Raw genomic sequence first — 13,457 nt, forward strand, 5'->3', positions numbered from 1 at the left:
TATAAAGATTCCTTGTGTATTGTACACATGAAGCCTACTCATTTAGAGCATTGCCTTTCGTACTAATTTTCAGATATTATATGTTATTTTCCAGGTAATGATGTCTCAGAAATAATTCTCCAAATTCCTGAATTGTTTATTCAAAATAATTTTAAACCCGAGATGTCCTGCTTGAGGTACTAGCAGATGAAGGCTCTCCTTTCAAAAACTGTTAACTTGTTTTGTTCAGAAGCCTGCATTTACACTATAAGATGAAATTGGTTACTTTACTGTTTTCTGTAATAAAGAGAAATAGACCGAGGCTGCTGTACCACTTCCTTTCAAGAGTTCTGTTGCCTTTTTAGTATAGAATACGTTTCCCTTGCACTTTAGGACTGTTGTAGAATTTTCCTGGAGATTACTAAACATTGTGTTTTCCCCCCAAATACATAAACATATCTTAATTTTAAAATGTTGTTGCTATTCTATTTTACTGTCAATGACAGACTCAGATAAGCTATGGAAGATTTGTCTCACTTACAGTAGATAAGTCTTCTGAGCAACCACATCTTAAAAGTATATATGTGTGCATATGTACATGTGTTTGTTTAATAACCTAAAACTAAACTTTTTTTAAACCTAAAACTGTCTAAACTGTCTTATGACAATTTTTATATTTGTATTTGTTTTACATACATACTTTAAAACTGGCTTTAGGAGGCTGGGTAGATGCTCATTGGGTAAAGTGCCTGTTTTGCAAACACAAGGATCTGGGTTAGGGTGCCCAGGATTCATGTAAAAAGCCAGGGGGTGTTAACCCCGGTAGTATAGGACTGGAGAGTCAGGTAGATTCCCTGATGCTCATTGGTCAGTCAGCGGAGTTAAATGCACAAGCTTCGGATTCAGTATGAGACCCTGTCTCAAAAAGGTGGAGAGATGAGAAAGACACTGAGCATGAATCTCAGGACTCCACATTCATGTGCACCCATATGCATGCACTTATGTACAAAAACACACACACACACACACACACACACACAACACACACACACCAAGCCCCCCTCCTTGATTTTAGGAAAAACAATCATTGTAACTTACTGTGACAGTTTCATTAGTTACAGAAACATTATCAACTTGGAGACTGATGCTTTAAAACATAATTTTATTTTTCCAGAATGTTTTTGAATTGATAGATGAAAAATTACAAAGTAATATTAAAATTATATAAGTAACCAATTTTTGAATAGTTAAATAGTAATGTATGTGCTCATATTTGAAGATGGCTACATAACATTAAATATTTTGTGTTAATATGACACTTAACAAACTTTCCTTAGTAGTTTATACAACTGCATATGTAACATTCTTGCAAAGATCTTTTCTTGTGCATGATTCCAGCACAATTCAGAAACAAAAATGTTTATTTTATTGGTAATTATGTTTTCTAGATTCAATAATATGTTGAATTAAGTAGATATTTATAGATCAAGAATTTGATGCCAGTTTTTTCTAACAATAATTTTCCTCTAAAAAGCCTAGTTGTATAAAATAGGTTTGTGTGAATTTAGTATAAAACTCATGACACTGCCATGGTAGCTCATGCCTTTAATCCCAGTATTTGGGAGGCAGATGCAGGCGGGTCACTGTGAGATCCAGGCTGGCCCATCTGCACAGTACATTCTGGACCACCTGGGGCTACAGAAAGACCCTGTCTCAAAACAAAACAGCTGGGCACTCGGGAGGCAGAGGCAGACAGATCCCTTTGAGTTCAAGGCCAGCCTGATCTACAGTATGTTCCAGGCCAGTTGGGGTTACAGGGAGACCCTGTCTCAAAAAAAAAAAAACCAAAAACCCCAAAAAACCCAACAAAGAAGTCACCCAAAAAAAAGGAGCAAAACAAAGCAGATAAATAGAATAAATAGAGCATGCCTCCATTAATTAAATGCTATATTTATTTATTCCTTTTAAAATTTGTATTTATTATGATTGTATGTTTATGTGTGCGCATGATGTCTGGGTGTAGGTGTGCATGTGCCACAGCACTTGTGAATATCATAGGACAGCTTTCAGGACTCAGTTATTTTCTTCTACCCTGACTTCTGGGGATCTAAATAAGGTTGTCAGTCTTGTGTGATGAACTCTTTTACCTTCTGAGCCATCTGAGCCATCTCCCCAGCCTATTACTTTCTTTTTTATAATTTAAAACCTTCATGAAACCTATCTAAATAATTATTTAGCTCTATAAACTGCATTTTAAAAAATTAATGCTGTGAAATAAATAATAAACCATCTTAGGTATTTTACTAAAGGAACAATACCACCCTTACTGGTTATTTTCTGTCTCTGTTTATATCTTTGTCTCTTGTTTCTCTCTCTCTCTCTCTCTCTCTCTCTCTCTCTCTCTCTCTCTCTCTATCTCTCTCTCTGTGTATGTGTGTGTGTGTGTGTTTGTTTTTTAACAAGCCCTCACTTTGTTGTCAATGCTGGCCTCAAACACTCTCTGTGGTACAGGTCGAACTTGAACTCATGATCTTCCTGCCCCAGTCTCCTGAGTGCTGGATTACAGATGTACACCACCATGTCCGGTGAAATACGCTCTTCATGGCTTATTTTATATCTTTCTAAAAGATGAGCCATGATACCTTGTCTAATGAGAATAATCCAAGTTCTCCTTCATAGTGAACATAGTACTGTGTTAGCTATCATTATAACAAATACTGTAGTTAATTTATAAAAGAAAAGTTTTATTTGGGCTCAGAGTTTTGAAGTTAGTAATCTGGTTGGCTAACCACAGTGCTTTTGGGCCTGTGATGAGGGAACACTTTGTGGCAGGATATCTTGGTGCAATAAAACCCTTTGTCTGTAAACAAAAGGGAAAGGAGAGAAGAACAGGGCTAGGTCCCCTACTCTTCATAGTCACACACTCAGTACCCTGGGAAGCTGCTGCCAGCACCTCCCTCCTCAGGCTTTTTACCTACTTCCCAGTTGTGCCACGGAGGGTCCGACCCTTGCCACATGACCTTTGGGGGACAGTGAAGTACAAACAACCAGGGTTGCTCTTCACAGGACTTTTGGGTAGGGAGCTTGCATAACATGAGTCATAATGCATGTCTCTCATCTGTGCTGTTGCAATGGGCTCATGTTATCACATGTGTCCCGTTGAAGCTAATGGCCTGAAGAATATCATTGTCAAAGTGGTGTGTTAGTAAGTTGTTTCATACGTTTCCATTCAATCATGTGTTTGTTATTTAATATAGAAATATTAGTCTGACTGCTGCTACACTTTTTATAAAGCCAAGGTAGTTGAATTCCTAATAAAATGGTTCCCGAACATCTTAGAACTTGATTGACAGATCCTCCAGGAAACCTTTATTATGTGACGCTTGTGAGGGATCCCCAGGGCACACTGCTATACCATCACAGTAGAAAACAAAGATGTCCAGTGAAAATGTCTCTGCTTTTCTCTCAGGGACTACATGTAGGAATTAAAAAAATAGCTAAGACTCACTGAGAAAAGTTTCTCATGTTTAAAGCTAAAATATTTCAAAACCTATTACTTGATTTATCTCTGCAGGTACTCATCAAGAAAGGCAATGCCACTTCTAAAGTGTGGGCCCAGAGTGGACAGCACGGTGCGCAGTGGAAGAAAGTAGAAGTCTTTTTAGGGGTCCATTCCCATGCAGAGGTTTGTAATGCCAAGTAATTGTGTGGTGAAGCAGCCTTGCTAATTGTTGCCTTGCATTCTGACTGAGTCCTTTTGCTTGTCATCCTCGTCTCATTCCCAATCTGATGTGTTGTATGAATACAGAACGCTTAATGCTCCATGTGGCGTTTTCCAGAAGGAATTTAGCATTTTAGAAATCCCTAACTTTTCCCAGTTAGACAGTTACAATTCTAGGTACATATAATTTGTGTGATAATCTTTTTCCATCCTCAGTGAGCTTCTCACACAGAAAGGACACCTCCCTCAATTCTGCAAATGTGTCCTCAGAGATTATAATACAGTTATTTCAAATGCAACTTCAAAAGACATTTTTTGCAACTGTACCGTGTTATGGAACCTTCTTACAGGGAATACATTTATATAATTTAAAAATATTTTTAGAATCACAACAGTATATGATCTTGTGGGTTTTTTCAACTTAGATTGCAGTAATGGGGCTCGAGAGATTGCTCAGTGGTTAAGCTCACTTGCTGCTCTTGCAGAGTTCAGTTCCCAGCACCCACATGGGGGCTAACAACTAACCATAACTCCAGTTCTAGGGGATCCCACGCCCTCTTCCTGGCCTTCATGGGCATTGAATGCACATAGTGTACTTACACACATGCAGTCAAAACACTCATACTCATAAAATTTTTAAAAATACTAGATTGCTGCAATATTAAGATGTAACAACCAATACATATCTAACAACTAAAGAAAAGTTCACGTATTGCATAGATTACAATGTTTAAACTGGAAATAATCATGTGATAGGCTATTTGGTGTGTTTTTCAGTTTTTAGAGATTATCAAGAATCAGGAGTCCTATGGTTTGGGTGGTTATTGAGTTTGAAGAATTTTAGCTATTAAATCAGTTAAAAGATGAACATAGCAGGGACCCCAATAGCTTCCATGTAGATAAACATTTTCTTCCTGGTCTTAATTATCTGGATTTGAGTTCTGCTGATGGGAGAGGACCATTGGCCAATATTGAATCTTCCGAATTCTGTTGTGTAGCACAGGTAGACAAGTTCGTTGTGAATCCTCTGCAAATGTCCTTGTGATCCTATGTCTTCTCTTTAGATCAGACACTTTCAACAGTGGAAGAAATTGCTATGACTGTGTGTAGCCACTGGTACAACCCAATTTCTTGGAATGATGTTTGGAATAAAGCCCATATATATTTTCCCTGCTTTTTGAATATTTGCTCATTTAGCAATCCAATTCTATGAAGTTCCTCTGTAACAGGCATACCTTCAGTTTATTAATTTGAACAACAGCGTGTTTAGGCTTCCTACTTCCATGTGCGTGGGGCGCCGAGAACTTGTTTTGGATCTGAGAACTGACAAAGGGTGTGGAAGTGAGTAGTCGACTCCTTCCTGGTGTCTAGGAATCGTGTGCAACTATACCTTCTTAGCAGTGCCGTTGCCCTACTCGCCTGCTTAGGCACGGAGGCCTAAGACGGTGATGATGCCCAGGTTTTCTGGGTCACGTTCATTATGGAGGTTTTTGATGAGCATCAAGCTCGCTGTGCTTGATGTGTTGTTTGTGTTCTGTAATTCCTGGTTGACTGCTTCCTTGTTAATTGGCTTTTCTTATTCATTTTATCTTTTTAGATTGTCTTCAGGGCAAAACGTGGTGTCAGTTACATAGGAGATGTGGCGGTAGATGACGTTTCCTTTCAAGATTGCTCCCCCTTGCTTCCCACAGACAGGAAGTGCACAGCTGATGAGTTCATGTGTGCTAACAAGCACTGCATCCCAAAGGACAAGCTGTGTGATTTTGTGAATGACTGTGCGGATAATTCAGATGAGACCACGTTCATCTGCGGTATGTAAGAGTGTTCCCTGTCCTCACTAAATGTTCACTGTTGAAAGAAAATGTATGTAGATAACAGCAGCAGATGCAACCCTCATGATTTAAGCATTTAAGTAGTCTCTGTTCTTCTCCATAATACTTAACTTAGGACCTCAATCTATGGAAAACTAATGGATGGCTTTTTGTTGTATGTGTAAAGTATTTGGAGTTAAGTTGGAAGACAGGTGTCTCCAAACACAAACAGAAGAGAAACAACCATTGATTGTTTCAAAGAATTGTTAGAGAACAATTGATATATGTGGGGTTGGCAAATCTCTGTACTTTGATGGATTTTAAACATTGTCATTTCTTGCATAAATAAATAGCTGTGACAAGTTGTTAAAGAACAATAGATACACTGAAAATATATAGAAAATGGCATAGTGGCCTTCTGTAGCAGATACAGATTAACTCTGTAGAGTTGATAGAAGGGTTCAATGCTTACTGGATGGTGCCCATTAAAACACCCTGAGCTAAATGACCCATGTGTGCTCATTCAGGAAAGCCTGTAACATTTGTGTCATTCCTTCATTTCATTGGAAATGATGTAAATGTTGTGGGTTAAAATGAAAGTTGAAAAGTCATTCTGCTGTTAAAATTATTACAGATTAATATTATCTGCTTCTTGAAGCCCAGTGTGCAATATTGAGAGCAGCACTGCTATGTGAATTGATATTTACCTAGAACTTTAATGCTTAAAGTCTTTTTATTTACTTATATCCACTTGAACTTCACAGAAGCCTTTAGAGGTCGATGGGACGAATACTGTGGATGAAGCTACCAACAAGACTAGCTTAGATTTCATCAAAATGCATACAACTGGTACCAAGTTGATCCTAGTGCTCAAGAACTTTGCTTTATGATCGATTACTTTCCCTGAGTTAGCATACCACCATGTGCAAAATGGAATCTTTCAAAAAATGTATAGGCTGTAAGATGGAATAATTGGTCAAATACGTACCACGCAAGCATTGGGAGTTGGGTTTGGGTCCCCAGTACCCACGTAAGAGATTGGGAAGTGGCATGGGTCTGTAATGGCAGTGCTAGGGGATCAAGACAAATGGATCCCTGGAGTTCATGGGCCAGTACACCTAGCCATTTGGTGAGCTTTGGGTTTCAGGAGAAACCAGTCTTAAAGATTAAGGTGGAGAATAATTGAGAAAGATACATGATGTTGACCTCTATACCTGCAGGAACACTTCCATGAATGTGTGCACACATCCACATGAACATGCACATACCACACACACATGCACATACCACACATATCCACATGAACATGCACATCACACACACACACACACACACACACACAGTCATTGATGTAGAAGTTTTATTTATGTCACATAGGTATTTGTTTCTTGAACATATATAAACCAAGCATAAATGTGCATAAACTAAGCACAAACGTTTGGCTAATCTTGAATGATATATTTATAAATATATATCTTTAGCTTTGAATATTATCTGTTAAATTTTGGTTAATTTTCTGCATCAAATGCTTGTACAGTTGCTTGTCATTTTCCCTTGAGTAACTTGCTAATTTATCATCCTATCAGTTAAAAAGAGTAGATATGCCTTTGAAATTAATTTGTAATGTATTAATTGTAGCTATCAAAGCTATAATTTAATGAACTTTTCAGTACTCAAAATATCAACTTTTGTCTAAATTTTTACTCTCTGTTCATATAATAAATATTTTAGGAATTTCAGCATTTGGGAAATTAATACATTAGCTATGAGGTATTTATTGAAAACTTACTGTCTTAATTATTTAATCGTTCTTTTACTTGGAAAAGCCTTTGGGAGGTAAAGTGTACTAGAGGGTTTACAGTTCTCTCCTTCCATCTCTTTCTGTCTCTTTATTCTTGAGAATGTAAAGTGCTCCCAGCAGCTGAAGCTACTTGCAGAAGACCTTTTCCTCTTTTGAGATGTGTTTTCATAGAGTGAAAGCTCTCTTCGAAATCACTGTAGCGGAGGCTGGCTTTAAATCTGTGATCTTCCTTCCTCTACCTCCCAAAGTCTGGGAATTAGAGACAAACTACACTATGCCTAGCTTTTTGAAGGTGATTTGTGATGATCAATGGCCAAATCCCTTGAAATTTTTAGTGGGCGTAGTCGTATCAGAACATTTATTCAAGAATACTAAATTTGTTCCGATACTACACAGGCAGAAAACTTTTTAGACTCCTTAGATAAATTGCAAAGAAAAGTTAGAATGAACCCCCAAAGCAGCCCACACATGACAGTGGGTCTAATTACTGAAGAACAAGTTTTCTTTTCATAGCACTGCTTATTTTTGCCACACATTGCAAACATTCTAGTACATTCTCAGTCGCTGGTTTTAAATTTTTAAAAATTTTGGGTTTTGATCTGAGAACTGCTAGAACCTGTTGCAGTATTGCGTGTGGTGTTAATATACTATTTATTTACAGTGGGGGGTGCACATGCACAGGTATCATGACGTATTTGTGGAAATCAAAGGATAATTTGGCATAGTCAGTTCTCTTCTTCCACCATGTGGGTCTCTGTTATCAAACCCAAATCATTACACGTGGTGGCGAGGGCCTTTTCCCATCAAATCATCCCACTGGCTCTCTTTAGCCCATTTTTATAGAATTGTTTAGTTTTTGTAACTGAACTGTAGGATTATACTTTTTCCATTTTTTTGTCTTTTTGAGACAGGGTCTCCCTGTAGCCCCAGCGGGCCTGGAACTCACTTTGTAGACTAGCCTGGCCTTGAACTCACAGAGAACTGCCTGCCTCTGCCTCCCAAGTGCTGGGACTAAAGGCATGCCGCACCATGCCCATCCAGTTATACATTTTTTCAAAAATTCAATCTCATTCTGTGGTTGTTTTAAGTTTTTAATTTTTATTTACCTTTTAATATAATCATGTGTATGTATATGTATGAATATTATGTGTGTGTGGGTTTGTGTGCATGTCCCAGCTCATGTCTTGAGTTTAGAGAACTTTCAGGAACTGGTTTTCTCCTCCCACTGTGTCGAGACAGGGTGTCTCTTTCTTCTGTCTGTGTGCACTCCAGGATCACCAGTCCCTCACCTACAGGCTGATTCTCCTGTCTCACATCCCATCTCACAGTAGGAGTGCTGGGATTACAGATGTGAGCAACCACACTCAGCTTTTTATGGGTTCCTGGGGTCACACTCAAGTTGTCAGGCTTGAGCAACAAGCACTTCTACTGACCAGGCCATCTCATTGATCCAAGATTTGTTTTTAGTAGATTGTATTGTTCAAAACAGAGTGGAACATACAGAAAATTCCCACATTCTCTCCGAAACCATACACACACAGCCACCCCCCACTATCAGGGTGGCAGAATTGCTGGAACTGGTGGGCATGTGTTGATGTGCCGTTACCATCGGCAGTCTGTGGTTAAATGGCGTCCCTCTTGCCCTGGCGGTGTGTGGGCTCTCACCACGACCACTAGAGTGCACCCGTTAGCTTAGGGCCGTGAAGGCTGTGTCTGTCTGAAGTATCTTCTGTGCTTAACTTGTTCTCCCCGGCCATCATGCCACTTCCCTACCGTCCTTTTTCCCTGTCTCCACCGGTTTACCTTTTCTGGAGTGTCATGTGGTTGGGATTACACAGGACGTATCATTTTCAAATTGCCCTATTTATAGGTAAGACTCTATCATGTCCTTCTTTAGGTTTATAACACATTTCTTTTTAGGGCTGAGTGATATTATATTTAATTGTGCCAAATTTTATTTATACACTCACCCAGTGAAGAGTGATTGCTTCTAAATTTGTCAGTTCTGAATGCACCTGGTACAAATGTACAGAAATTTTGGAAGTATAGCTCATCTCATTGCGGTAGTCATCAGTGAACAGGAATGATAGCGTGGAGCACACTATCTGATCAAGGGGTAGTTATCTGAGTTTTGGGTTGGGACCTAATTTTCTTACAAAGTCTTCCACAGGCAGCCAGTTTTTAATTGTAATAAACTATAATTCCTCAATTTATTTTATGGAGTGTGCCTTTGACATTGTATCTTAAGTCATTGCCTTAACAAAGGACTTCTAGATGTTTTTCATGCTGTTTTGTAGGATTTCTGTACTTTAATGCTTTACGTTTTGTGCCCAACAATTCACTGTGCATTGATATTTGCCAAAAGCACGCAGCCCCTGTGTGCCTTCATCATTTTGGCACAGATGTCCACTTCTCTAGCACTAGTTGAGAAGACCAACCTGTTTTGCCTTTGTTTTAATTTTACAAATACTACTGAATATGTTTGTACATCTATATTGGTTTTTTAAAGTTTTATTCTGTGTGTTTGTGTCTGTGTTGATGTGCACATATGTAGGGGATTCTCATGGAGACCACAGGTGGGCATAGTGAGTTACTTCTTGTGGGTGCTGGGACTCTAGTTATTCCCCTGATAGAACTTTAAGTACTCCTCACCAACGAGCCATTTCTTCAGCTTCCTATATCATCATACTTTTTATTTGATCTATTTGCCATTTGGGGGGCCAGATGGCAGTGTATTGATTACTCTGCTTTATTGCAGGGCCCGAAGCTATTGTTAGACACTGTCAGACATTGTATCTTTTTCTTCCTTATTATAGCATTTACTATTATTGATTTATTTCTCTGCTCCATGTAAACTTTCATGATCAATTGATCAATGAAGTAAACTGCCGGAATTTCAGTGGAATTGCATTTAAAATAGAGAAAACTGGTTAAAGTCTGATACTGTGATGACATTCAGTCTTCTTACCCGGGAAGGTGGAAAACAGCCCCCTGCATTTAGCTGTCTTTTGATCTTATTTTCTTAGTTTTCCTCCTATAAATCTTGTGTGTATTTTTAATTAGTATATCAGTAAGTACTGCTTTCAAACTCCATTTGTTTCCTACTAGTGTGTAGAATAGCAGTTGACTTTTATGTATTAATCTGATTTCCCACAACCTTACTGGAATTACTTATTAACAGCAGGAATTGAAATTGATTGGTGCTTTTAGATATCTTTTACACGGACAATCATGCCATATGTCAAAAGGCAATCGTATTTATTCCTTTTTTGCTTTCTCTTATAATTTTACTGGCATGTTATTTCTTATGTAATATTAAATGAAGGAATATTCCTACTTTGTTTCTCACATTGACAGGAAAGCATCCACTTTTTCTTCATTAAATATATTATCTATAGTTTTCTTGTGGTTGCAGTTTGTTTCCCTTTATGTCCAGTTTACTTAGGTTTTGTGGGGTTTGTCAAATGCTTTTTCTCTAACTCTTGATGTTATCAGATGATTTCTTCTAGCCTGCTGATGAGATAATCTACATAATGCGATGTTTACGTGCTGAATTGAGCCTAGTTAGTCATGGGAAGCAATTTTTTATATTGTTATATTTTATAAACTCATATTTTGTTGAGGATTTTCACATCTTTGATGTCAAAGAAATTGTGGAGAATGTTCCTATTTTTAGTTTCTTTCTTTTTGCCAAATTTTTGAAAAAAATGGTAACACTTTTGACTCGAAACCCTGAGGTATGGGCAGAATTCAGTCTTGCTTCATATGTTTCTAATCTTACTTGGACCAGCAGCTCCCTAAGGCATGTGCTCTTATTGCCAAAAAATCTAAAACAAAAAACAAGCCTGAGGATCACAAGGACATAAACTTCCAGATGCAAGTACTTGTCTAGATTCTCCCTATGTCAGGGACTCTCCCTATGTCAGCCTTTGGCTGTCCCATGGACCATCCGAGACCACCTATTTGGACTCAGAATCAATGGCATAGGTGTGTGCACTCATCATAGATTGGGGAAAGGAGGAGAAAGGATATTGGATAATCAGTAAAGCAATATCTTATACTCATTTTCTTAACAGCAGTCATGCTGAAGTCATTAAGGTATTTTCTTTGAGATTTCATCCCATTATGTTGCCTAGACTAACACTGAAATCCTGGGCTCAAATGATCCTCCTGCCTCAGCTCCTTAAGTGGCACTGTAGGCATGTATCATTAGCTACAGATAAAAGCTTTATTTGTGTGTATATGTGTGTGTGTTTGTGTATAATATGCATATGTGTATGCACATGTATGAGGGTGTGTGTGCACATGCAGGGCAGACATCAGTGAAGAGTATCTTCCTCAATCACCACACCTTATATTTTGAGATAGGATATCACACCAAAGTGCTTTTATTATAAATACTTATTCTTACTGGCTAGAATGTTCCTGAAAATATAATTACTTTAAATGACCTGTCAATATAAGATTCAACATTGCTGAAAAATTAAGTCTTGGTCCATGGACAATGGAAACAATCCCCATCTTATGATTCAAATATTTTAGGTCAAATTTAACGGCTGTGTGTTTATTTGAGAATATGATTCCTCATCTATTAAAAATTTTAATAACGTTTTTAAAAGAAACACTCACTTCAGCAGATGTTTATTGATTATCTGTTATGTGTCAGGTTTTGTTCTGGTTACTTGTAATAACACAGTGAAAAATAGACATGAGTTTTCTATTATTATGGACATTCCATTGTGGTTCTTAGTGTTGGTGATGAGCAGCATGGACATAAACAAAATAAGTAACAAAACAGTGTTTACCAAATAACTGATAAAAACAAAGTAACAGTATCTTTTTTTATTGTAATGATGGTGCTATTATTAGAAATAAAATAGGGTATGTAGGAAGTATATATAGTGGATTATAGGTTAAATTGGATAGACATATTAGTTCTTAATGAAAAATTATTTTGAAATAAAAACGACAACAGTGTTGGATCATGCCAAGTGACACATTTGTATATACGTACATAATCTGTGTAAGTGCTGCAGCACAATGCCACAGTTTGGGGTGCTGGGAAGGGGGAAGGTCAGAGGACAACTTGCGGAGCTGGATCTCTCTTTCCACCATGTGGATCTTTGGGATCAACTCAGGTTTCCAGGCTTGGTGACAAGTGCCTTTACCTGCGGAGCCATCTTGCCTTCCCTCCTTTGGTTTTCATGATAGTGTTAAGTGTGAGTCACTAGCCTCTTAGTTATCACTTATGATCTTATTAATTTTTGTTTATTTTGTTTTCATTCCTGACTCTCCTCTGTTTTGGCAGATTCTCTAATTTCCAAATGGAAACGTTAGGCTGGGGGATAGAAAATGAGTTTTGATGCTGTTTTTTATGTGTTTACTCAGGGTAGATTAGTCTTTCCCTGAATGACTTCCTGTTCCATTCAGTTCCATGTGCCATCTGACACTGTGGTCTGAGAATTTGTGCTGAGCTGACAGAAATGAGTTTGACAGTTTAAAGTGTTCCCTGTGGATGACTTTGCACACTAGTCTGAATACTGAAAATCTTTGACCTAGATAATTATAATGCTACTAAACACATGGTGGAATTGTATCCAAATGAATTCATTGTAATTGAAAATATAATGCAGTAAAAGGCGTTGAATATATAAAACCTATTGCCGAGCTTAGGAGCACAATGTGCTCTCATGTACTGTCCACTGTGTTGGAGACCACACTGCTGACTGGGAGCTGCCCAGCATGGTAAGAGAGACTACTACTGTGTACCACTAATTCAGGGTGGCCAAAATTCACTGCTTGAAGTGTGGTCATTACTTATTATGTGTCTCTTTATGTGCTTTAAAGTCTAAGGGAAAATCACCTTGAGTTGGAGACCCTGTGTTTCATTCTGGGTAAAAATCATTTCAAATCTAAGCAAATTGTAATTAGTGCATAACATATGATTTTTTAGTACTGAGAGTCTTTTGCCTTATTTGTGTGGTAAACACTGAATATCTCCAATACATGTGGCACTGGAAGAATCAAAGAAAACAAAATATGACCTGAATAATTTTGGAGCTCCTTGGCTAGCAATGGATCTAGATACACAAGCATCCATATTGAGAGAGAGAGAGAGAGAGAGAGAGAGAGAGAGAGAGAGAGA

At 38.0% G+C, this 13,457-nt stretch overlaps 1 protein-coding gene across 1 annotated transcript in view; it reads left to right on the forward strand.

Moving 5' to 3' along the window:
• Positions 1-13,457, forward strand: part of Malrd1 (MAM and LDL receptor class A domain containing 1) — a 721,844-nt gene that overhangs the window by 309,345 nt on the left and 399,042 nt on the right. Inside the window, exons 22-23 of the mRNA XM_029557135.1 lie at positions 3,554-3,664; positions 5,298-5,511. Coding sequence (XP_029412995.1) covers positions 3,554-3,664; positions 5,298-5,511 — 325 coding nt within the window. The remainder of the gene's footprint in view (positions 1-3,553; positions 3,665-5,297; positions 5,512-13,457) is intronic.

Source organism: Nannospalax galili, unplaced genomic scaffold (genome assembly GCF_000622305.1).
Source record: "Nannospalax galili isolate Female #2095 unplaced genomic scaffold, S.galili_v1.0 scaffold487, whole genome shotgun sequence".
NCBI lineage: Eukaryota > Metazoa > Chordata > Mammalia > Rodentia > Spalacidae > Nannospalax > Nannospalax galili.